Here is a 24,439-nt window from a genome sequence, read left to right as displayed (position 1 = left end):
GATTTTTTATAATTAAAAACTTTTTATTAATTATTTTTACTTCTAATTATTCTATTTTTTAAATATTTAATATTTCTAAAATTTATTAGTTAACTAGATTAAAAGAAGTAAATAACTAGCTTTAAAATTAATAAAAATTTTAATAATCTTAATAAATACTCTAAACCTAATAATATAGATATATAAAGTAATATTTAACTTTATAATATATAACATAGCTACTAGTTTTTAGATTAACTTTAAGACTAAATATCTATTTCTAAAAGAAAATTTTAATATATCTAAAATTTTTAACTCTTAATTATCTATTTTAAAGATTTTTATTATTTAGATTACTAATTTTTTTATTTAAAGTTTTTGTTTTTTTTAAAAAATTCTTTAACTTAGATTTCTTTTTATTTATTTAATTAAAATATATAAAGTTTCAAGTATTTTTTATACTATATTAAAAATGAATATTATATATTATATACTATAATCTCTATTCTAGACTTTTTTATTTAATTAATTAAAGTATCTAGTAAAGATATTTAAATTTATAATATTAATTTATTTAATACTTATCTATATTATATTTATATAATATTTTATAATAATATTCTCTTATTTATACTAGTTAAATCTCTATATTAAATCTTTAAAAATAATAGAAATATTAAGATTTTTTATAAAATAAATTTAAAGAGTAGATTTAACTCTTATTTTAAAATATTAAATTATAAAATATTTAGATAAGACTAGTTTAATTTAAATAATTATATATAAAAATTAATTATTATAATTTATTATATTAAAATTCTTTTATATATAACTAATAAATTATTTTTACTTTTTATTTTTATTGAAAAGTTTTTTAAAATTATTTATAATTTATTTATAAAATTTTTACTAAATATTAATAAAATTATTTTTTTTTTATATTTTTTTATATTTATTATATAGTTCTAGCTATTCTATTAAGAAAATCTTTAATATAATAAATTTTTTATATATTCTAGAGATTTTTTTTATTAAAATATATTTAATTTAAAATATTTTTCTATTAAATAACACTATTTATTTATAATATTATTAATATTTTATTTATTATATTTTAGTAGTTTTCTAATATTTAAAAATTTTTAAATAAGACTTTATTTTAAACTAATTTATTACTTTTTAATCTAAAATTAATATTTTTATAAATAATTTTTATTAAGTTATTATATTATTATTTTATTATTTTTTTAAGATTTTAAAAATCTTTTTTTATTATTATAGCTTCTTTTAATCTTTTTATTAGGATTAATTTTATTATTTTATAATTTAAGACTGGAGTATAATCAATTTACTATTTAATAAGATACTTTAATATTATTATTCTACTAAGTAGAAAAGTTATAATTATTAATATTATTAAAAATATTATAAAGATTATTTTATAGATTTATTATTATTATTATTATTATTATTATTATTATTATTATTATTATTAATTTTTAATTCTAAATTTTTTTTAGAATATTATTTTTATATTTTTTAAAATATTTCTTTATTAACTATCTTTTAGATTCTAGAAGTATAGAAAAAATTTTTATAAATAAGTCTATTAATATTATATTTTTTTATTGATTTTTATTTAATTTAGTTTTAAAAATTTTAATTTATTAACCTTTTTTCTTTAAAATTACTAGTAAAACTAAAAATATACTATTAAATATAATAATATTCTAAGATTAATAAATATTAGAGTTATTAAAATACTAAAATATAGTCTAAAAATATATTTCTAGTATTATTATTATTATTTTTTTCTAGTTATTATCTATATATTTATATATAATTTAATAAGATATTAATAATTATCTTAACTAATAGTAGAATCACAGGATATTAATATCTCTAATATATATTAAAGGTATTAATATCTCTGGACATCGCTATCAAGAATCACAATAATAAAGACTTACAGAATAATTATATAGAATTATATTAGTAGTTATGATATATAACTATTATAAGATTATATAATATAGTATTATAAATTAGAAGGCCAGTATATAACTAAAGATATATATATATAACTAATTAAAGTATATATAGAGCTATTAAGATAGATATATATACAGCACGCCCTTATTTTTACAATTTAAATTATTATTTTCCTTAAATCATATTTCTTTTTAAAAATTAAAGAATTCTAGTTTAGCCTTTATTATTTATAGATTTTTTTTATTTATGGATTTCATATTAGCTGTTTGTTTTATATTATTAAACTAATTTTTCTTTATAAATTATAGTATAGATTTTATTTCTAAGTTTTAAATTTTATTATATAAATTTTACTATAATCTATATATATTAAATCTCTAAAAAAATTAGAACTATAAATCCATAATATATAGTTCCTAGAGTATGAAATTATATATCATCTAATAGCTGCCAAGCAGTTATAGTATATCTCAGGTATAGCTCATGTGCTCGTGTATGGCGGCGCATAACACTAGCTTAATTACATATAAGACTATTAGATAATATATAAATAGGATAATAACAAGGCTAGAAGACAGCATTCTGGCTAATCTCCACTATTTCAAGGACTTCAATATCTACTGAACTCGGGGTGTTATCACACATATGTTTTAAAATTTCAATACCTTCCCGCGGCAGATTCTCTACCTGATCATTGACTCTTTCTCTTAATATTAACAGACCCCCCCCCCTGAACTATAGAAGATAGACCAAATTCCCAGCAGGCCTAACAAAGTAGAACTATAATCTATTATACAACTAGAATATATATCTATAGACTACTAGTATAGTGCTAGCATAGTAAATTATATAACCAAGGCCAGGGCTACTCGCGTAGATGACCTGCTCTAGCCCGGGCTGTGACAAACATAAGAGGTTACTGTGTCTCCTGGGACCTTGAAACATGTTTGTCACTTAAATTCACAGCTGTAAATGTTGTTGGAAGTTTAACACTAGTATAAAATATCAGCATCAAAACACACTAGGATATAGTTCAGAGGGTTGAACTCACGTGTTAAACTTGGCCTTCAAGGTCTCTATAACCTCCTTCCAATCTTGATGAGCAGTAAGACTGCGTCGCGGTGCACAGCCGATTGCATGCCTAGAGTCAAGGTGCACATCCAAAGGGTCAAAAGCATGACAACCCGGGCTGATAGAAATTCGAATGGAGTAAGAACTGGTTGATGATTCGCTATCCCTGGCCTCATAGAGCTCGAAGCAGATCTGGGATAGGTAATCCAACTCCGGGATAGCAGAACGTGCTATCTTTGTCTGAATCCCCCCCTCAAGTATACAGTTCAAGAGTGTGTATATATGGGATTCCTTTGTGAAATAAAACACAGACTTCGCATCTGAAGAAGCTTGAACTTCCTCCAAGTCCCTTACTATCTCCTGAAGAAGTGGCAAGGACGTCAACAAGCCAATCTCCAGCTTCTCCGTGTCCGTGATACCATACTCCTGGGGTGTCACATAATCAAAAAGAATTTTGGCCAGCTTGTATAGCTCCCTCAACTTGGAAAGCCTAGAATCTAGCTTAGTTTTCGACGAATTCGAGCTCGGGTATAACTTGAAATAATGATCGTAGGAGTCATCAAGGACCCGCAGGTGAGGTATGGACGACTCGAACGCATGCATTCGTCTCCTCAGACCAAGCCGATGCGCCAGCGTCTGACTCTCAGAGTGTTGCTCATCGACCCGTTGGAGGTTCAAACCATCCTGGGCATTGTTAATTCTTGATTCTGCCGGGGTATCCTTTCGTGAAGCCCTCCTCCAGCTCACGTCTGCCTCCTCGCAGTCCTCGGCCTCCGGAGGTGTGAAAACCCACTCGAGAAATTGTCGATTATGGAGTGCATCGAATTTCATACTGTCATATAGCTCGGAAAGTTTGCTGGGGTCAACCTTTTCAGTATCACAAAACTCGGCGAAAAGTTTCTCCCACCTCTCTTTGAAGAGCATAGGATCCTCGCCAGTGCACCACCGCCCTTGGATAGAATACAGTGAAGGATTCTCACTTGGTAACGCTGCAGTGCGAGATGGAGTCAACTCGTCGGCACTCTCCGCTGTGCCTGGAGAGGGCGCAGATGCGCTGTCCAGCTTCTGGAAGTTAAGCCTCATAATATCCCGATGGAATTTCATCAATTCGACGACGGTTGCCAAGACTACAGACGGCTCAGGAATATTCTCCTTCGGCCATGTAAATTGCGAAGGCGCGGATCCTTCTCGTAGAAGCAATTTTAGCTTTTTCTTTACCTTGTCCATTAGATCTTTCGCCGCATTGGAGTCGTCAAGCAGATCCTTCCTGACTTGGATGAAGCCTTCAGGTATTTCCTTCTGATCAAGGAATGAGCAAGCCCATATTTGAGCTTTGTAATTCCAGTTAGCCTTTACACATTCAAGTAAATTAACTTCCAGATATTATGTATTGACTTACAACTAGTACTCACTCTCCGCTCGGAGCTGGTGAAAATCTGAACATTGTTCAATGCTTCCTTATTCATCAGCTTCAGATCATCGCGCATGTTGAGCCCAAGATCCTGGGATTGATATCGGGCAGCGTGAGTTGGCTCCCCTCCCCATTTGATAACGAGCTGAAGTTTATCCAGTATAAGATCATTTTCAACGGCGGAAAACCTTGAAAATGTTGCACCAGATATTGAATCACTGCGAGTCTGTGACCTATCCGCGCTCTCGGCCTCTTGAGAGGCGTCCTTTGGCAGAGGTGAGGTAGGTTCTTTACCAACCGCTTCACAGGGTGTTAGTGGCCGGCCTGGTGCTTCTTCAAGCTTTCGCCTCCTGAACATGGGTTTTATTTGTACTTTGGTTCCCGGCCAGCCGCCTTTCTTTTCTAGGGATGTACGAAGCAATTTTAGCTTGTCGGCATCCTCGAGTCCTTGTTCCATGGCGAGATTAACTGCCTCGGATACACAGCGTAGTGCGGGTTCGCCTTTAATCACAACCTCCTCCTGGTGACCTTTCAACAGGTCGATGAAGGGCTGACTGTGGAATGTAAATTTAAACTTCTGCTTTGGTGTTCGATCGGCGTGCCTTATAACGGCCACCATGCCTTTCAACTTCCATGAATGCTTGGAAGCAGGAGGAGGGGGGTTCCCATCACTTGAATTATGCATTGCGGGATGCCCAGGCGACGCCGACTTCTCGCTTGAATCTGTGTTTACATTACTCTTACTGTGGTCCACGCCCTCATTATTCGACGAAGCAAGGCTCAGTAACAACGATTCTGACGACCCCATTTCTGCAACCTTTTGGTGAGGTTGACTCCCGTTGGATTTTGATGAGCCCGGTGATTTCAACAAAGTCTTCAGCGCCTGTCGATGTGACACCGAGTGTCTCCATGGGTGGTTATTCGGGTCTGAGGAGGATACTTCAGTAGCATCAACAATGCCCTCACGCTTGCGCTTCTCGCCGATAAAAGTATCCCGCAGAATACTGGCGCACCTATCATAGTAATCATTGTTATCTTTGACGAAGCTCCAGCCATTGACATCAATCACATAGCTTCTCTCGCCAACTCGAAGCATGTCAAACCCACATATTCTTTGCCCGAAACCATACGATATTTTGGAGGCTATCGACGCTTCTTCCTTGCTCAGTTTCGTTATATACCTGAGCTCCTTGCCATGGGTATTGCGGCGGACTAGACCGTCAACAACGGGCGATTTTCGGGTTTCAGCATGACAGAAGTCTGGCCCAACTGTGTAGGCCTTGACATCTTCTGCGTTATCGACCCTCAAAAACTGTTCATATATATAGCTCGACCCTCCCTCTGTGACCGACCGCGGAACTGAGAGGTTAGGGTCGTATTCAGAGCTCTTGTTCCCAACTTTTCGAAAGAGTCGCCTTCCACCGCCTCCATACTGCTGGTCATTCGGGAAGTATATGTGTATATTGTGATCTTCGCCGCTTACCGGCTTTTCAACAAATGGCTTTTTGAAGTGCTTGCCATCAACGACGAGAGAATCGCCGTCTTCAGACATATCAACGTTCTTTGTTTTGGCTGTCCCCCCACCTGTGCCGTCAGCGGCACCATCCAGCTTGACACCGGTCAGCTTGTAGACATGCTGCGCAAGTTCTGCAGTCTCTAAAGTGGGCCCACCATCTCGGTTGACCTCGATCCTTTTTGGTGTAGGAACATTCATGTGGTCTAGGATGCGCAGACACAGTCGTCGGTCCCATAGAATCCTTTGCATGGGCAAATCATTGACACAAAATGGCTTTCTCAAGCTCGCATAGGCAATGGCCTTATCTAATGGAAAGCCATCCGAGAAGAAAGCTATGAGGTAGTCGCATACCGGCCAATTCTCCACGGCCTCATCGAGAATCACCTTGTCGCCGAAGACAATAACCTCAAAGTCGCCCTTGGATTGTAGACGAGTGAGAATGTTTTGACTGGGCTTGCTTCGGGCCTTCACATCCAATGCGCAGACGCCGATTTTACCTAAATGAGCAGGCGGCAATTCCGCATCGTTTATCGAGCTTGCAGCGGTGCTTCCGCTTAGCCTCCTTGGCGCACGGCTTGACGACCGTGTAGATGAACGCGTCCCTCGGCCTTGGTGTTGTGTGTCGGGGCCATTCTCGGGCTTGTATGCCTTTGATTGTGGGGTTTGGGTACTGTGCGTATTACCCTTTGACGAACTAGATGCCGATGATTCGCAGGTCAAATTGGACAATGGCTTTTCCTCATCGGTGCCAGAATTAGATGCTAGTGCACCAGGTTTGAGAGGTGACCCAAAATCACCAGAAGTATCGCCGGTATTGTTGCTGGTGCAATCCATTTGGAATGTTTGTTGGATATAGAGATAGGTAAAAAAAGTCACAAAATTGAAAGACTATTCGAAGGACTGGGATGAGACTTGAAGAACTCAAGCATTGGCGCGCATTCAACAGGAATGGTCGCTTGCTAACCAGCTTCACTTTTTGTTCCCGCGTTGTGTCTTTCGCAAAACAAACTTCCACTTCGGCATTAAAGGCTGAGGGCGGGTTTTAGCGGTCCTCAGGAGGGAGAAAAAACGCGACACGAATCACAATATCTTCTTAGATATCCAATTCACGCTCCGTTGGCACGCATTCGGCTTGCGAATACTTAGGTGGCTGCGATTTCCCAGAATCCGCAAGAGTTTGCTCTGGTTAATGGTTAAACGGGGTGAATATCCAGTAGCAGGAGTAGGGTACCTATGCCACATTTGTATTTATTGTTCCGGGACCAAGCTGGAGGTGAAAGAGTTCGCCTATTCTTTCCCGAGAGCCTGCCTTATTGGGACTGCCATGGTAATCTAAGACGGCAATTGCCACAATGGTTCCACCCATGGTATGCCAATTGAAGGCGATCTTTCCGGCACCCACTGACCGGTGTTTTCAGAATGTGGCCCAATTCAACCTTTGACGGCCGATGTGGTGGGTGGTGGTGTTCGGTGCTTGAAAAGAAAACTTAATATGCTTTTAAGTGATGACGGCGGGTTATTAACTAGTAGTGGTTTGGAACTTGTAAATTCCTTGGGAGTAGGGCCTAATGGCTAGCATAGCAAGGTCGCTGTGGTTAATCCAACGACGATCCAAAAATCGATACCCTTTCTTTGTCCGCATTAAATACTACTGTCGTGGTAGTGAAATGGGCTGGTTTTTCGTGCCCGAAGAATACACAATTCGAACCTGGGCCTGATGTCAAAGTAGGTATCGGTGCTAGCTGGAATCCAATATCCCGCTGAGAGCTTGACATACTATACAGCAGGTATTCCGTATTAGTATTATTGGTAGATCTTACCAGTATGAGTAACGGCTAGCCAGGCAACGACACGCAGCGAGTGTTTACACCAATAATACTTACCTGCAGTGGACTGTAAACAAAGGGTTGGAAACAGAATCACCTACTCTGTAATGAACCAATACAGGCTCCAGGGGTACGTGCGGTCAAAATTTTATTAGAAGAGTAAAAATTTATTATATAGTCCACACATGTAGATTTCACTGAAGTTTAAATGCTTAAACCCAAACTCGCTTGAATTTAATGCCGATGAAGACCCCCATAGCACATTCTAGTCATGTATCATGTTTGTCCATTGTTCGATAGACTGCTTCGCGTTTGCTCATATTCCATGACCACTCCCCAACCCTTATGACCACCCATATAAGTTGCGGCAAGCGCCCATGCAAGATTGCCAGCAGATGCAAGATGCGGCTAGATAGTAGTGGTGTGATTTTCCTGGGTTCAATGCTCTGCGCACCAATGCTTGCAGTTCAGTTTGCAGCGATATATAACACTGCCAAAGCCGCAAAGTAGCTAAGTTAGATCACATTTTGACTCAGCTAATAAAAGGGAGTGTATACCGTTGTTACCACGGACAAAGGCATCTCCGTAGCTGCGTGACAACTGCCCACTAACATATTCTTGGGACTTCTCCAGGGCGATGTTCATGTAGCCATCTACTGACTGGAGTTCACCTAAATCTTTAAGTCAGCGGTTATTCAGGTTTCTGCTAGTATTTTAGACAGGAACAAAGAGACCTTTGTACACCACTCCTGAATTCAGCTTAACTGTCACAGGTGCGCCAATTATCTCACCCAGGAAGGCAGAAGGGTCCTTCCCTTCTGATGATGCGCCATTCTCCATCCTTCAATCACCTTTATTTTCTTTCCCTTGGGAAGTAAGAGGATGTAGGAGTGATTCTTCAACCAGTACTGGGATTTTAGGTATTTATAGGTTGTTGATGTTAAACAGGAAACTTCAACAAAGCGGGCACGTGTTACATCATCACCTGCGGGACAGCACCCGCAAATGAACTTATTTACCTTAGTTACTAATTGTGCCCTTTTTAGTCAAGCGGTCAAACTCCACACAAGCAAAGGTCTTTACAGGTAGTTGGCGCTAAGTTTTGATAAGGTTTTTCTTTCTTTTCTTTCTACACAGGCCTAAACAAAACTAACCCATATCTTTACACGAATATAGTCACAATTACGTCTCCAAGTTAACCTATGAAATTTCGCGTATGACTTGAAGCTTTTTAGCTAATACTCGAGAAAGCCGCATACCCGTTTGCTTCCACCGAGGGTTTATCCTTTAGGATATAAGCAAATGACAAGAGAGATAGTCCACATCTTCTCTATATCTTGTTGATTAAGTTTGAGACTCGACAGCATATATTACGCGATTGTGGGATTCCATATCAACACATGCCTTCATACTTCAAAAAGCCATCTTGGGCAAGCCGAGGAGCCGAAAATGGAGACTTGGAATTTTACCGCCGTGCTGGTCAAACTTATGAAGACATCGTTGCTACTAAAACAAATGCGCGTGAAAGACATGCAAGCTCCTCCCTGGGCAATCCACACAAACGGCAACGTCTTCGAAGTTCTTCAAATGATGGGAATATTGTAAGACCTAATTGTGAACATGGGACAGCTGAAGGAAATGCTTTACTGAGAAATTCTTTTCCGCCACAGAATGACCCTCAGCACAATACAAGAAGTGTCAAGACTACGGCACCCAAACCTCGTGTTTCCAATGATTTATCGATCACGGACACGAAATTTTCCATATCCCCAAGACTCCAAAACTCACCGGAGAGCAAATTACCAGAATTACGAGCAGAACTTACATCCATGCGTTCTGATACCACCGGCAATGCGAACGTGGATACGCATCCCAAAAACTGTTCGGTTGACATAGCGGTACCGACAGATACAGGCGCATCGCGTGATGTCCGGAGTACTGCTTATGACAACACGGTGGTACAGATTCTCATTACTTCAAAGATCCCCAAGACGAGACCTCTCATTATTCATCGAAAAATGTCACAATCTCTAAAAGGAGTACGCCTTGCATGGTGTGCGCATCAAAACTTACCGCAAGAGCTTCACTCGAGTATCGTTTTGGCATGGAAAGGGAGAAGACTCTTTGATGTCACAACCTGTAGAAGTTTGAATATTAGGATTCACAATGCCTTGACCAAAGAGCTACTGCCGTTCGAGAACTGCTTCAGTGATGCAGATGACTGTCGAATCCACATGGAAGCTGTTACTGAACAAACGTTCGCGGATGGGGATCGATCGTCCCTGAACATAGCCAGGTTTGATACAACGCCCCCTGCGTCGACGGAGTCTCGAGGCACGGATAAGTATATTCAAAGTGAGATCACCCTCAAGTGCCCAGAATTTGATGAATACAAGATTCGTATTTCATTGGCGACAGACGTCTCTCAGGTCGTTAGCGCTTTCCGTGAAGCCCGAAACATACCCACTGAGCTGACAATATACCTTACATTTGATGGTGATCGCCTGGACCCCCAGTGTTGCCTGGCGGACTATGACATTGCCGACGGGGATTTGGTGGATGTTCTAGTAAAGAAGGAAATGTGACGTAGTTCAAAAACAGACAGGAAAGTTTTGACTGGTGCTAGCTATCTAATCAAGACTACGGGACCACGAGCCTGTTAGTAACAATAATGGATGGTCTTCGGATAGCCCAACATATGCTGGACATATTTATGAATTCTTGTACCACCTTACACAAATATCGCATGCTAATGCCTGATAAATATTGAAACATAACGGCGTACTTGTTTCCCAGTCGAAGCTACAAATTAATGGCGAAGCCATGGCTTCCTGGTGGTGTAAATAGGTATTATGGCCCAGACCATGTGCTCATAAGTACATGGTAGGATTCCTTGCTAGTGTAAAAAATCATTTATTGAACAAGATTTGTTTTGTCATAGACATGTCATGTAAATACATTCCCACTTCGCAGTTTGAAGTCTTGATAAGCAAAATGGGGGATTGATAAGGGGGGGGAGAGATAAGGGATCTAGGCTGCGGATCCTCAGCGGGGCGGAATGAATTTTTTGAATTTAACACAAACAGAGACAAGAGCTTGTTATCACCCCTCACTTTTGCATATAAACCCATAAGCTCGGATAAAATGAAGTTACTCACTATTAATTTCCTAACATGTGCTGTCAAGACCTGCAAGGGATCTCCTTCAGCATTTCCCCTGCATTTTCGCGATGTCGAACTCGAACTTCAGGACATTGACTTCCAGCCAGATTTCATACGCAATATTATTCCTCGAGTTGACTGGGAGGCCCTGCATAAAATGGCAAATGAAGTACGTAGCATGCCGTACCTCAGGTTCCACCTGGGTTGAACCGCGTATGTCACTGAAAGCTGACAGGCTTATTCCAATAAGCTCAATTTCCCCAATATTCCGGAAACCAAACCAGAGGGCGAAGCGCTTGAAAGTGAACAGCTTCTAAGGGATCTTCACCGGTTACTACTGGAGACACAGGTTGCAGAGGGAAAGCTTACGTGCGGAAACTGTGGTCATGAATATGTCATCAAAGAGGGAATTGCAAATTTTCTCCTTCCCAGCCACCTAGGTTCGAGACCTTGTCCCCTCGTTAGTCGCAACACCTGCTAAAGTTTTTTTTTTACAAACAATATCAGTATGATGTACTGCACCAGCTCCCCGAAGTTTTGCAGGCGACATCCTGACATAGTCGGAACTCGACAAGATAATTGAGCTGCGAGTTTTCCATGGCTGAATCGTTTAGCCCTCCTACTCAGCGCTTGGGGTCTATCCGAATCCTTGATTATCTATTATGTGGGATATGAGCGTGGAGATCTCCTATAATACACAGTTGTTGCAAGTTGGACAGTAACCCCTGTCATACATATAATCCCCGAATCAGCAAACGGGGGAGCGGATTGCGGCCAACGAATGCAAACGCCAGCCCCAAATCAACATGTACTCGCTGAACAACCCCGGGTCCGTTTGGCTGTGAAAAAAGCCCAATAAGGCTTAAAAATGTCATTGTAGGAAACCAGCAATAAATGTTTGAAAGATAGTTGGTTTCATGCTTGGCGTTTCTTAGGACATACAAAATTTCAATTTAGAAATCCTTTACATCCAGCCGAACCGCAAAGACAAGGGATTCTGTCATCACTATCCCATTCCCTTTCGAATTTGTAGTCGTAAGTCAACTCTTCGTCTACAACCAAGTTAGTTCGCCATGTCACACGTTAAGGGCTGCATTATGACTCACCTCTTTCGATGTCCCTTAACGCGTAAATAACAATTCGCTTGCTCCCATCGACCTTGATTATTTTTGCTGTGCAGTTGGGAGTACAGCTATGGTTAATAAACCTAGCGATACCGCCTCTTTTTGTGGCATCAATGACGGTGTTTTCATCAATGCGGAAAAGGTAGCTACTGCCAATGCCGCTTTTCAAGTAACGCCGTTCCCTCATATCAGCGACCTGTTGTCGTACTTTCTCTCCTACGTATTCGATAATCATCTCATTCGCAGAAATATTGACTTCAGCATAAAGACCCCAATTATGAATAGCTGACCGAGCGAAACGCACAGGTTTCTTTCGCTTTTTCAGTTGATTAAATCGAAGGACATCACTGTCACCACTTTGCGCTGGAAGGGCTTGCTTTTGAGCATTAATATCCGCGATAAGCCTGCGGTTGTTGACTCTTGTGGATCGGGATGTTGATTTGGAGATCGTTTTTGCAGCTGCAATCCGAGCTGCCTCAGCGGCAGCATTTTGAGGATCATTCTTGGCATTCGCCTCACGCTCTTCACGGGCTTTCTGGACCTTAATACGATGAGGGAGATACTTGGATTTTTCTGATTCAAGAATTCTCTTTCGTCCTTCGGTCCGAGCGGCTCCTGTGGTATTGGGAACGTAGTAGCCATCGATGTCAGCAGGTTGGCGTGTAGCCCCAACATCGCCGGGGTGATTGAGAGCTTTTATTTCCTTTTGCCTCCACGCCCAAGCCGGTACGTTACCAACAATAGATCTCGACTGCCCTTTCAGAACGTTGCGAAGGAATTGAAGATCCTCTTCATCCTTTATTAAGTTTTGCCAACCATCGAGATCCAGGATAACTGAATCGTCATCATAGACAATCGGTCGAGGTTCGTCATGGGATACTCTCCAATCGACTTCCAACTTGAACCCTCCGTGGCGTCCGGCCTCATCGACCAGATTCCTAGTGGGTGAATGCGCAAAATGGTGATCTGAAGTTTCGGTGCCGTATTCTCCCGGACGCGAGAGATTATTGTCATTACCCAATCCTTCCAACAAAGACTTATCATCTGTCTTATTTGAATCGGAGATCTTGTCGGCGATGATGCCATTCTTAATGGTTTCCAATGACATATATATGTCACCTTGCGCATCTTCACCCACGTCAACGAAGCTGCCATCTTCCTTCTGCCTTTTTCGTTGGTCAAGATTTTCATTCGTTCTTTTTCTCTTACGCGATGGCGAGTACTCCTGAAATTCAGCTTCCGAGTCTCCAGCCCCGTGGTGTTGTAAGCCTTCATCAGAATTTTCTGCAGTGTGGTTTAACGTTCCGTTTACCTCTTCATCAACATCATCTGATTCAGTGCCCGAGCTCATTCGACTTGGAGGCCGACTATCTTGATCATCGGTATCTCTGGAAAGTGGCGTATTCTGTTCATCATCCGAATCTTCCGCATCATGTAGCTGTTGTAGCCTATGATAGAGAGGTCGGACGTCTTTCCTCCGTAGAGGTTGCTTTCGTCTCTCGTCCAAGAAAGCGGCATCTGTGCGGTCAAGGTGCTGCGACTTCCGGATTCGGGGAAGGGAGAGGATATTTAGACCAGATGTGCCGAATGGATGCCGGTTAGTGGATAGTTTGGAGTGGGGGTCCGGTGTACTATCCCGGCTGTCGAAGTCAAGACGAAACATTGGTCGCTTAATTCCTTCGGGATCAGCTATTCCTAGTTGTTTCCTTCTCAGGGCGTGTCTTTCTGGGTTGAGGTAGTCGTATAAGGCCGGGCCCGCAATGCGGGACTTGACGTCCTCGAGTAGCTTGTCCCTTAAATCCTTCATTATAATGGTTAGTACTTCAGTACATGGGTCGAAGTTCAGAGCTCGTTGCTTCTTTTCTTCCTCGATGTCCAATTCTCTTTCCCTCCTTAGTCTCTCAGTCTCTGCTTTTTGTCGCTGTTCTTGCTTCAGTCGTTCGGGGCTGGGGCTGCGTTCATAGTGCGGATTGCCGTAAGGTTGGTTTTCCATGTTCATAATATACGTGAATAAAGGTTTCATATGGCAGAACTTGTAACAACGTTCCGTTTCTTCTTCACCACGTCGAGAATTCTCAAATAGGATATAGTACCCAGTTTTGTCGCACCGAATATCCTTCCAACCAAACACTTTGAGCCGCTTTTTTAAGTGCGGCAGGGTCGAACTTAGAACAGGCACATAGCAATGTGCGATGAATATATACGGATCGCGCTTTATCTGGTTCAATATGGGTGTTTCTTCGATCAATGATGGCATTGCCGGCTTCAAAAAGGTTGCCCTTGGGCCTTCAGGAACCACAGCCAAGGGTCGAATGGAAGATTTCCCGGAAGGACCCTTCGGGGCCGTTGGGGGGGGCTCGTTTGTGTTCATATGTTCCTCGATTTTGGGTTCATCCGCGACTGGTGGATCGGCTTTTGAACCCATTCTCTGGGCCTCAATTGCCCTCGATGTTAGTTTCCCGGAAATTTGGCCGTCACGGTCCAATTCAACTCTTATGCGATTGTTGCCAATTCGCTGTCCCTTCTTGCACTCGTAATATGCGCGTTTCGCTGCGACTGGCGCGGATACAGGCCCGCTTCCATGAAAGGAAGTGCTGTCCTTATATTTAACGGAGCATATCCCGAGAAACCTGCCTGTTATGGGGTCTGTGCGGTTATTGATTTCTAAAATATCGCCAAAGCTTGAGAACAGGGCATTGATTGGCGCGAGAGTCGTCAACGGATCAAAACCGGTAATGACGATTTGTACAGGAGGGCCAGGTCCTACCGTACTTGCCGGATCGTACGGCCAATGTTTCAACAAGTATGGAGCCGGCCGATACTTTGTCTTCTGCCTGCATGCAGCACCGCGCGTATAGTTTTGTATAGTCAAACGAGGATCCGCCAAAATTGTACCCTGCCCTCCTGTAACAATATCCACATAACAAGGCTTCCTCCGCTTGTCCTTAGAGGAGGGAGCTTTATCGGGATCATGTACCAGCTTCCAGCCTCTGACTATTTCAACGCGATGAGCTTGTGACTGCGGCGTGGGTGTTGGCGGCGTATGGAGCGGAGTCATTGTGTTCTTTGCGTCGTCGATTCTTGGTTCTCTGAAGAAATCACCCACAGACTCGTTGGGTACTTTCGCTTGGGGTGGGCTTGGCTTGTTATGCGGTGACAACTCTACGTTTGTCAGCGGCGTAAGGGTGTCCAGATGGGTCTCATTCGAAGATCCTGTTCCGGGCCCGGGAGGGTTGTTGACTGGAGTATTCGCCTCACCAGGACTCGCCAAAACATCTCCCACAGCCTCCTTACGCGATTGCTTCAGGTCTGTTTGAGACCCTGGTGTTGAGTCCGGAGGGGCATCTCTGCTGACTGCTTCTTCAATTACCTTGGTTCTGGGCGAGATTATGTGTTCTTCGTCGGCATGCCCTCTGCCTAAATGGGATCCGGATCGTTGTCGCTCTTTGGTGGCCTTGAATCGTTTTTGTTGGATAACTGACGGGGCGGTGGGAAAGAAGTCTGCGAAGCCTGCGGAATAGCGTGACATAATGAGATATGGCTACAAGCCAAAACTAGAAACACTGCCGCCACCTGGCAGCATCCTCAATAGTTCCTACCAGCAATGCGTAGATGGCAGATTAAGAACCACTCTTGACGCAAAGCGGTACAACCCAAATAGATTTCGGAGGTACGGAGCGACCACAGGCGAAAACCTGTGACGGCGAAGATTCAGAACAGAACCATCTACCGGCAGCAGGGCGCGCTTTAAACGGTATGGGGCCAATGAAGAGCTCTGCTCAGGGAGAGTTAGAAAGTAACCGCTCGCATCCGTCTCCAGCTCTACCAACGCGATAGACGCGATGCGGTTCCTCACGAAGGAAGAGGTGGCCAAGGCGGGATTTTTGTGTACCGCGCCAGAATTTGCTTGATGCCCACCTGGAGAAAATAGTATGGGATAAGAAACTGAAATATATCACGTTTTGGTGGTGGAACTGCTTGAGAAGAGGATTGATTCACAGGTTAAAAATGGGAAGGGATAGAAAAGTTAGGCGGTCGGCGGAGACAACCTAGGTAGTCATCTCCTTGTCCTTTCAGAGACTGTTTCTACGCTGCATTTCGCTGTATTCGCGCGCACAACAGGAATCGTCCGGGGCATGAAAATTTGAGATAAACCAAATAAAACTGTTGGGAGGCTTATTACCCTTTCTTTCTCTGTTTCTTTCTTCCCCCCGCGGGATCCAATGCTTCTTCAAATACGGAGTGCTGAAGGATTTTATATCCGCTCCAAGAGACAGTGGGCTAGGCAGGCTAATCTTCTCTTACTTCACCAAATCGCCCCTACTCCGTGGCCTGGTTTGCTTGAAGCTGGTGACTCTTTACACCGTTAACTCACACATTCTACGCCCTCCACCAATGAATTTTGATAACAGCTAATGCAGCCTATCATTTCATGTGACTGTCTGACATGGATCAGAGTTCAGTTTGTTCCGGCAGAAGGCAGAATCAGCAACGAAACGCTAATTAGCTGCATGTGGCGGCCTCACTTCTCACTATGCTATTCAGATTAGTCGGATATCTTGATGTTCCAGCTGTATCTCAAGACCGGGGGTCCACTCATTTCAACATACGCAGTTCGAACGTCTCTTGCCAACCAACTTCTAAGAAATTTGGAAACGTAGCGGGAAGCATCCGGAAAGGAGCCGATCTTTGGCTACCAGCTTTTTCTTTATTCTAGTCCTGCCTTTATATGGAGTTTGGGTGTTTTTGAGCCATGTGAATAGAAATACCTAAGTAAGGCTGGCACAGACGTTCCTGGAAGATTATGTTGCGTGGATTTTGATTTGGGAGCATATGGACTCTGCCCACCTTCTGATAGAACAGGGCATCAGTGCCTTGGTTGATGGACTTCAATAGCATGAACATAAGATATGTCAAGGCACAATGCCAACATGACATAAAAGATAGCTAAGCACGCATTGATGTGGCTGAAAAGCTCCAGATGTTAAATCTGCAGGCGTATTAAAAATACGGTGGCATAATTCAATGTTGCTCTGGTCTCCATGATGGAGGAGTCGAAGTTAATAAGTGCTCCCGTATTATTTGCAGTTATATTATTTAAGATTCCTGCCGAGGAGCCCATATGCGCACCTCTAGTCGATATGAGCTACTTTCGCCCATGGTCTTGCATGGATAGAAACTCGATTCGCCTAGGTCTTGAGCAGTGTCTACATGTTTCTTAATAGTAGCGATGTCCGCTTGTTCTAAGTTGCCGCTATCAGCTCCTGAAAGTCACAGTTTACCAGGGGCCTCTGAGACAAAAAACAATAACGCAAGATCATCTTAACCTGACAGTACGTAGATCAAGTCTTCAGATGTAGCTCGTCTAGACCCTAGTACTACGATTCACTTCAGTTAATAAGGGCACGGGATAATCTAGCCATGCCGTCATAGTGATTAGTTAATGAGGGGGTACGCAGCATTCCTTAGCTTAGTAGTGACCAACCCCGTTCTTGGACCTGGAACAGGGAAGACTCGAAGTGATTGATTGTTTATACCAGGGTTTAAAGGGTGATAGATCTTAAGTTGTTGCCAACACGCATTATTGCAAAGCGGGTGTTTTACTGATAAACACACCAATCGTTACTGGGAAAGGACTAAAAAGATATATTCTTAGCTCCAGACCCCGGCTGAGCTGTAGGGCTTTTTAAATGTTAACTATCGAGGGGATTGTGAGCTGAACGAACAAGTGTAGCAATATTGCAGCAATCTTCCAGGTCGGTGGCGTGTCCGCACACTCCAAACCAGTCTTGCTATTGCTCGGTATGTATTTCTGTGCGAGCAAGAATGCGGGTGTTTTCCAGGAACAAACCGAGGAACCCAGTCCATTCTCATCAATAATAAAAAAAGGGGGCTAGAGGAATGACCGAGAAAGCAAACCTGAAGCGAGTGGGGAAGTATAAAATCGGGGGTTATTCTTAGAAACCTACGGATATCCATAGCCTCCCAAGCCCCGAAGCTGAGGGACGCCGCAGATGCCACCTGAGGCGGATTTCCCATTCATTAATTGCGACGACTCAAGAGCTAATAATAACCATTGACATCCTCATTCCAATATCCTAAGTGGGGATGACTAGTCTGATCCATAACAACAATAGTCCATTCTCTGGCAACAACAGCTCGGAAAATATTATTATTCTTACTTTTCCTTTTGCTGCCCTGCTGTCCTGAACCAAACCTTGGGTGAAGAAGTGAGACATTGCCGTTCGGTGTGTGAGGCGCAGAGGCGGTTTATTGGCCACTAGTCGGGGATGAAAGACGGTGTCCAGAGCAGTTTCCCTGGTTTGGAAGCCAAGGTGGGCCGATCTCACAACATAAAACCTTCATAACAACAGCTCCTCCCCCTCCTTCCTCAGCCCTTTGTTATTTTCAATCTGCCCATCCTTCTTGCTCCATTTCCTCCACTTTCACGGCTTCATCTTCGTTCTCTTCCCTCATACCTTCGTAAAAAACCTCCCCTCTCGTTAAATCGAATCGACTTCAAGTTGATTCCGCCTCTGTTTGGGAACCTGCTGCAATCCCCGCTAGCTGGCCCCCCTCCCTAATAATCGGCCGTTTCTGTGTTGCAGCTCTTCACCAGACCGCATTTCTTGATCCTGCCTCCCTACGCCTTCTAACATTCCAAAAAACAAACGTCCATATACCTTCTTTTATTTCTCTTTGACACGAAATTCATCAGCCATGTGGTTTGTTTCCCTGGATCATCCCATCGATCGTCTGAGAATTGACAAACCTAACATGATCCAGTGGTATTTTCGGCTACATCAACTACCTCGTTGAGAGGGACCGCAAGTTTATCCTCGACACTCTGCTCAATGGTATGTAACCATCCATTAACTATTCAACCTAGGTCTTGATCCAACGTGCCCTAGTCCTTCCTCCATCCCCGTAACTCGTTCTGGTGGTCATCATTTAACTCACTTAATTCATATCTCACTAGGTCTCTCTCGGCTTGAATACCGAGGGTATGATTCTGCAGGTCTTGCAGTAGATGGCGACAAGAAGAACGAAGTCTGTGCTTTTAAAGAAGTCGGGAAAGTTGCCAAGTTGAAACAGCTCATTGAAGAATCCAAACCCGACCTCACCAAATCTTTTGAATCTCATGCCGGCATCTCTCACACACGCTGGGCTACCCACGGAACGCCCTCACGTCTGAACTGTCACCCACACAGGTACGCGCTTTCTCCGCTTTAGACCTAATAGCCTTTGCCTTTGTGGATTGCCTGTTTTGTTTTTTCTCCCTCGCATCGAAGGTCTGCCTGCCTGGTAGCTCAAGGACCGTATAACTGACACGGATGCGTCGCTATAGATCCGATGCCAAGTGGGAATTCTCTGTAGTCCACAATGGCATCATCACAAACTACAAGGAGCTTAAGGCTCTGTTGGAAAGCAAGGGTTTCCGATTCGAGACGGAGACTGACACTGAATGCATTGCCAAGCTTACAAAGTATTTGTACGACCAGCAACCGGACATTGACTTCACGGTGTTGGCCAAGGCTGTTGTGAAAGAACTTGCAGGCGCCTTTGGTCTTTTGATCAAGTCTGTGCATTACCCTCATGAAGTGATTGCCGCTCGTAAGGGTTCTCCTCTTGTGATTGGCGTGAAGACTTCGAGGAAGATGAAGGTGGACTTCGTGGATGTGGAATATTCCGAGGACGTTGCTCTTCCTGCTGAGCAGGCTTCCCAGAATGCCGCCATCAAGAACTCTGCAACGGGTCTCCTCGCCCCTCCTGATAAGTCTCTTCTCCATCGGTCCCAGTCTCGTGCGTTCCTGTCCGACGATGGAATTCCCCAGCCAGCCGAGTTCTTCTTGTCATCTGATCCGTCGGCAATTATCGAACACACTAAGAAAGTCCTGTATCTTGAGGACGATGACATCGCCCATATCCACGAAGGACAACTCAACATTCACCGCTTGACAAAGGATGATGGAACATCTAACGTCCGTGCTATCCAAACCATTGAGCTTGAATTGCAAGAAATTATGAAAGGAAAATTCGATCACTTCATGCAGAAGGAAATTTTCGAACAGCCCGAGTCTGTGGTAAACACAATGAGAGGTCGCCTGGACGTTGCCAACAAGCAAGTTACATTGGGGGGGCTTCGACAGTACATCTCGACCATTCGTCGTTGCAGGAGGATCATATTCATTGCTTGCGGTACCAGTTACCACTCTTGCATGGCAGTTCGGGGGGTCTTCGAAGAGCTCACCGAAATCCCGATTGCCGTCGAGCTTGCGTCCGACTTCTTAGACAGACAGGCACCTGTCTTCCGTGACGATACATGTGTGTTCGTTTCTCAATCTGGTGAAACCGCTGATTCTCTAATGGCTCTCCGTTATTGCCTTGAACGCGGGGCCTTGACTGTTGGTATTGTCAATGTCGTTGGATCTTCTATTTCTCTTCTCACTCATTGTGGTGTTCACATCAACGCTGGGCCCGAAATCGGAGTGGCTTCGACCAAAGCTTACACATCCCAGTTCGTTGCTATGGTCATGTTCGCTCTTTCTCTCAGCGAGGATCGGGCTTCGAAACAGAAGAGACGGGAGGAGATTATGGAAGGCCTTTCTAAAGTTTCTGAACAATTTAAGGAGATACTGAAACTAAATGAGCCTATAAAGCAAATGTGCGAACGCTTTTTCAAGAACCAGAAGAGTTTGCTTCTGTTGGGAAGAGGCGGCCAGTTTCCCACCGCTTTGGAAGGTTAGTAATTAATCCCCGGTTGGCAGCTTGTGGACTTGCAATGCTAAACCAAACAAATAGGTGCGCTCAAGATCAAGGAAATTTCATATCTGCATTGCGAGGCCGTCATGTCTGGTGAGCTGAAACATGGTGTCCTTGCTCTCGTTGACGAGAACCTCCCCATTATTATGATTTTGACCCGGGATGGCCTCTTTACCAAATCGCTAAATGCCTACCAGCAAGTTATTGCTCGCAGCGGTCGCCCAATTGTGATATGCAACAATGATGACCCTGAATTCTCCTCGGCCCAAACCGAGAAGATTGAGGTACCGAAGACCGTTGATTGCCTCCAAGGGCTTCTCAACGTCATTCCACTCCAGTTGATTTCCTACTGGCTTGCTGTGGGAGAGGGACTAAACGTTGATTTCCCTCGAAACCTTGCAAAATCCGTTACCGTTGAGTAAGCCAGTGCAACGTAGCAAAAAGAAAAAACTTATAGAGTTAGCGGGATGGAGGATACAAGGATTCGGCTGTGTTATTGCCTGTTCGAATTTGATTCGAAATGCCTGTTTTTACGTCTTGTAAGAGAGGTTGAGTCTGAGTCCGATCAGCGTCTTATGTCTTCAGATACTTCTTAATGGTCTGCGCTGTCCCTTTGTTCTCATATAGTTAGCCAAATTCAATAATGGTAACGAATGTCAATAAAAGCAAAATATAATAAAAAACCACTACTCATGAAGCCCGTTTCAGAACTAAAAGACCCGGAACATTATTACTACTTGGTTGGTTTTCCACGGTCCGGACCACCAGGTACCGATACCCGGCAGCTTTCTGCGCACCAGCGGGGTCAGAATCCAATCTTTGTTACTTAGGCCCCCACAATTGTCAAGGACGACGTACTTGACTCAGGATCCCAAAGTCCAAGCGCAGAGCCGGGAAGACTCTCTAACCATAGCCTGGGTGCTGCGTCAGGAATCAACCCATTAACACCCCATTTTACTCCCCGATATTTGCTATCTAGCCAGTCTTATTTTTAAAGGTTTTTTATAGCCATGTCATCCCTCAAAGGGCCCGGAGCTCACCAGACCTACGACGGTGAGATCGCTACCCCTCCATCGTCGCCGCTGGCCTGCTAATCAAATATTAGGGTCTGGGCTACGGGTTGCCATTGTTCATGCGAGATGGAATATGGGGATCATTGGCCCCCTTATAGACGGGGCTAAAAAGACTCTGGAAGCTGCGGGGGTGGCAGAGGATCACATTGAAGTCCACACTGTCCCAGGAAGCTACGAACTACCGTACACTGTCCAGCGGTAAATATTCTCTCCCTAACGTTCACCAACGATCCGAAGCGTTGCTCTAGAGGCGCTATAACAATAATGATGGACACCAATCGAAGAGTTACCTCTAACTTCTTCTCGCCGCAGGATCTACTCGGCCTCGCAATTACAGGCTGCCAACGCGGGGTCCTCTGGCGAAGGCATCAGCGCGACAGACTTGCTCACCTCTTCTACGGGGGACCTTAGCAGGACGTCGACGACAACTTCGACCGCTACTTCGAAGCCATACGATGCTATCATTGCGATCGGAGTTCTCATTAAGGGAGAAACCATGCATTTTGAGTACATCGCCGATGCGGTCACCCACGGGTTGATGCGTGTCCAGCTGGACACCGGCGTTCCTGTTATTTTCGGTGTACTTACGCTTTTGACCGAAGAGCAGGGTCTCGAGAGAGCCGGACTCGGGTCCAAGGGGATGCACAACCATGGGGAAGACTGGGGCAATGCCGCGGTTGAGCTTGGCGTCAGGCGAAGGGGTTGGGCCAAGGGAGTGGTCGGCTGAAATGTGTGTACATGAAAATGGAGAACAAGCACAAAACTTCGCGGCTTTACCGTAAGGTCGACACGTGCGCAAAACGACACATAAAAAGGCAAATGACATTAATTTCTTCCTTTATTTGACATGTCCAAATAGGCTCGTGCGCGTTAGCTTTACTCTTCCATTCGCTCGCCCTCATTGCCAGTCGCTTTCGCTCCATCTTCCTCTTCCTCATCGTCGCCTTCTAGGGCTCGCTTAGCGGTTCGCTCTGCCTCTTCAAGTAGTTCTGTTGGCACCTCCTCATGTCTGCCTTTTGTTGGGCCGTCTACTGAGCTGATCCAGCTCATTTCAAGCTCAAATTCCTTGTCCTTGTTGTCCTCGTGGGCAACATATATAATCCTAGCAGCCTCCTTCACAGCCTCCTGTAGACTCAGCTTCTCCGATGCTAGATCTAGCTTTTCAAGCTCAGCTTTGGCTGCCTGTCTTCCCTTGCCAGTGGCAGCCCCGTAATAACCCTGAAACAAGGTCAGCTATTGCGTAATACATAAATATATATGCACATGTACAGAATGGCATACCCAGTACAATCCGCTTGGTTCGATCATATATAGACCAGGGCCTCCGGATTTCGCACCCTTGACCTTCCCGCCGGAACCTGACTGCGGTCCGCTTCCCACTTGGCCATCCACGGCAAGCTCAGCTTCAGAGTCCCAGCCCCCAACGATCGAGGTTACACCAAAGGGTCGAACGCTAGAGTACAAGGTGTACGCCTGCACATAGCCACCAAGACGGTTGGCTAAAGCGGAAACGGTAATAGGACCTTTGTAGATACCCCGCCAAGAGGAGGCCTCATCGCGCGCACGAGAAACAAAATGACGGCCATCGGGAGCTAGTCCAGCCGAAACCTATCGTTGATAAACGTTCGGGTTAGTATGAGGGGTTGTGTATTCAATGAACTTTAAAAGAGTGGGAGCAGTTGCTTACAATACCAACGTGGCGGTCGACAGTAGATATCCGCTTATTCGCCCCAGGCTTAAGAAGTTTGCTAGTGATTATTTTCTCAACAGCTAGAACGACACCATCCTTACACCGGATACCGACCGCGGTGCCGCCGTTCTCAACAGCTTTAACAGCATACTCTACCTATCAGGCATTGTGAGCGCCATATTCACATTTAATACCCGAGGAAGGGTATAATACCTGAAAATTCCGACCATCCGGAGAGAAAACTGAATTGGAAAGATCGTAGCCTGTGCCGATGGATGTCTGGATTTTGAGCATTAGCTGGACCATCAGCTAGAGAGTTGGGAAACAAACCATGGCGGAGGATTGGGTCTATCACAGAAGGTGGAAATAGCAGAGATTGAACCACAGTGAAGGAAGAGATGCGAAGCCTAAAGACAATGCTTTTAAAGGAAGCCAGAAGCGGTTTGAGAAGCTCCAAGATACTCGGTAGGTAGGCGTTTCAATCGGCGATGTACGTATGACCTATTGAAGCTAGCTAGCTTACCGCCCGGTAGGTTTCCAGCGCTGTCGCGTCACGGTTTGGTGAGTCACATGATCAATGTTGCTGCCTTCTCCAGAGCACCCATCCTTCTTCCCCCCCTCAACTCAGCGAGCATTGGGCTGGGGGGCTTTTTAGGAGGTAACAGAAAATAGCGGTAATTACCCCAAATGGGTTATCCGCACCTGCGTCCTCTGTATCTTTTTGTTTGTTAATTGCCGGCCCCGCACTCTGACGATCCTCTCCATGCCCAACCCTTGGGCTACTGGGCATCGATTGCCCTTTCCATTCCACCATATCTCCTTTCCTTAAATAC

General features: G+C 43.7%; 8 protein-coding genes across 8 annotated transcripts; 4 read left to right on the top strand and 4 right to left on the bottom strand.

Annotated features, from left to right (window-relative positions):
- Nucleotides 1-2,887: 2,887 nt before the first annotated feature.
- On the bottom strand, nt 2,888-6,803 carry ASPVEDRAFT_132163 (inositol polyphosphate kinase VIP1; the record flags this gene model as incomplete). The annotated part of the gene is made up of 3 exons (XM_040806892.1): nt 2,888-2,963; nt 3,023-4,373; nt 4,442-6,803. 3 exons carry the CDS (start codon nt 6,801-6,803, stop codon nt 2,888-2,890), a joined length of 3,789 nt encoding a protein of 1,262 aa, XP_040668750.1.
- Nucleotides 6,804-7,897: 1,094 nt separating this feature from the next.
- Nucleotides 7,898-8,786, bottom strand: ASPVEDRAFT_170214 (U4/U6-U5 snRNP complex subunit LSM6). Its single transcript, XM_040808691.1, has 3 exons — nt 8,530-8,786; nt 8,353-8,466; nt 7,898-8,285 (listed from the first exon to the last, which is right to left on the bottom strand). Exons 1-3 carry the CDS (start codon nt 8,633-8,635, stop codon nt 8,263-8,265), a joined length of 243 nt encoding a protein of 80 aa, XP_040668749.1. The 5' UTR covers nt 8,636-8,786; the 3' UTR covers nt 7,898-8,262.
- Nucleotides 8,787-8,905: 119 nt separating this feature from the next.
- Nucleotides 8,906-10,645, top strand: ASPVEDRAFT_42541 (small ubiquitin-related modifier domain-containing protein). Its single transcript, XM_040812605.1, has 2 exons — nt 8,906-9,396; nt 9,466-10,645. Exons 1-2 carry the CDS (start codon nt 9,196-9,198, stop codon nt 10,378-10,380), a joined length of 1,116 nt encoding a protein of 371 aa, XP_040668748.1. The 5' UTR covers nt 8,906-9,195; the 3' UTR covers nt 10,381-10,645.
- A 200-nt stretch (nt 10,646-10,845) lies between these two features.
- On the top strand, nt 10,846-11,953 carry ASPVEDRAFT_42540 (RNA methylation protein TRM112). Its single transcript, XM_040812604.1, has 3 exons — nt 10,846-11,125; nt 11,207-11,396; nt 11,464-11,953. Exons 1-3 carry the CDS (start codon nt 10,940-10,942, stop codon nt 11,466-11,468), a joined length of 381 nt encoding a protein of 126 aa, XP_040668747.1. The 5' UTR covers nt 10,846-10,939; the 3' UTR covers nt 11,469-11,953.
- Nucleotides 11,905-15,609, bottom strand: set1 (histone methyltransferase SET1; the record flags this gene model as incomplete). The annotated part of the gene is made up of 2 exons (XM_040809157.1): nt 11,905-12,008; nt 12,063-15,609. The coding sequence occupies 2 exons, from the start codon at nt 15,607-15,609 to the stop codon at nt 11,905-11,907; spliced, it is 3,651 nt and encodes a 1,216-aa protein (XP_040668746.1).
- A 3,133-nt stretch (nt 15,610-18,742) lies between these two features.
- gfa1 (glutamine--fructose-6-phosphate transaminase (isomerizing) GFA1) lies at nt 18,743-21,371 on the top strand. Its single transcript, XM_040812603.1, has 5 exons — nt 18,743-18,805; nt 18,867-18,937; nt 19,060-19,291; nt 19,429-20,822; nt 20,883-21,371. The coding sequence occupies exons 1-5, from the start codon at nt 18,801-18,803 to the stop codon at nt 21,263-21,265; spliced, it is 2,085 nt and encodes a 694-aa protein (XP_040668745.1). The 5' UTR covers nt 18,743-18,800; the 3' UTR covers nt 21,266-21,371.
- Nucleotides 21,372-21,853: 482 nt separating this feature from the next.
- ASPVEDRAFT_133175 (lumazine synthase RIB4) lies at nt 21,854-22,643 on the top strand (the record flags this gene model as incomplete). The annotated part of the gene is made up of 3 exons (XM_040807001.1): nt 21,854-21,896; nt 21,949-22,114; nt 22,229-22,643. The coding sequence occupies 3 exons, from the start codon at nt 21,854-21,856 to the stop codon at nt 22,641-22,643; spliced, it is 624 nt and encodes a 207-aa protein (XP_040668744.1).
- Nucleotides 22,644-22,792: 149 nt separating this feature from the next.
- Nucleotides 22,793-23,900, bottom strand: ASPVEDRAFT_133226 (proteasome core particle subunit alpha 7; the record flags this gene model as incomplete). The annotated part of the gene is made up of 5 exons (XM_040807009.1): nt 22,793-23,134; nt 23,198-23,254; nt 23,297-23,524; nt 23,604-23,762; nt 23,820-23,900. 5 exons carry the CDS (start codon nt 23,898-23,900, stop codon nt 22,793-22,795), a joined length of 867 nt encoding a protein of 288 aa, XP_040668743.1.
- Nucleotides 23,901-24,439: the final 539 nt, after the last annotated feature.

This window comes from Aspergillus versicolor, assembly GCF_001890125.1.
Source record: "Aspergillus versicolor CBS 583.65 unplaced genomic scaffold ASPVEscaffold_5, whole genome shotgun sequence".
Taxonomy (NCBI): domain Eukaryota; kingdom Fungi; phylum Ascomycota; class Eurotiomycetes; order Eurotiales; family Aspergillaceae; genus Aspergillus; species Aspergillus versicolor.
The sequence above is the reverse complement of the archived record's forward strand: the minus strand, read 5'-3'. Positions and strand labels throughout refer to the sequence as shown.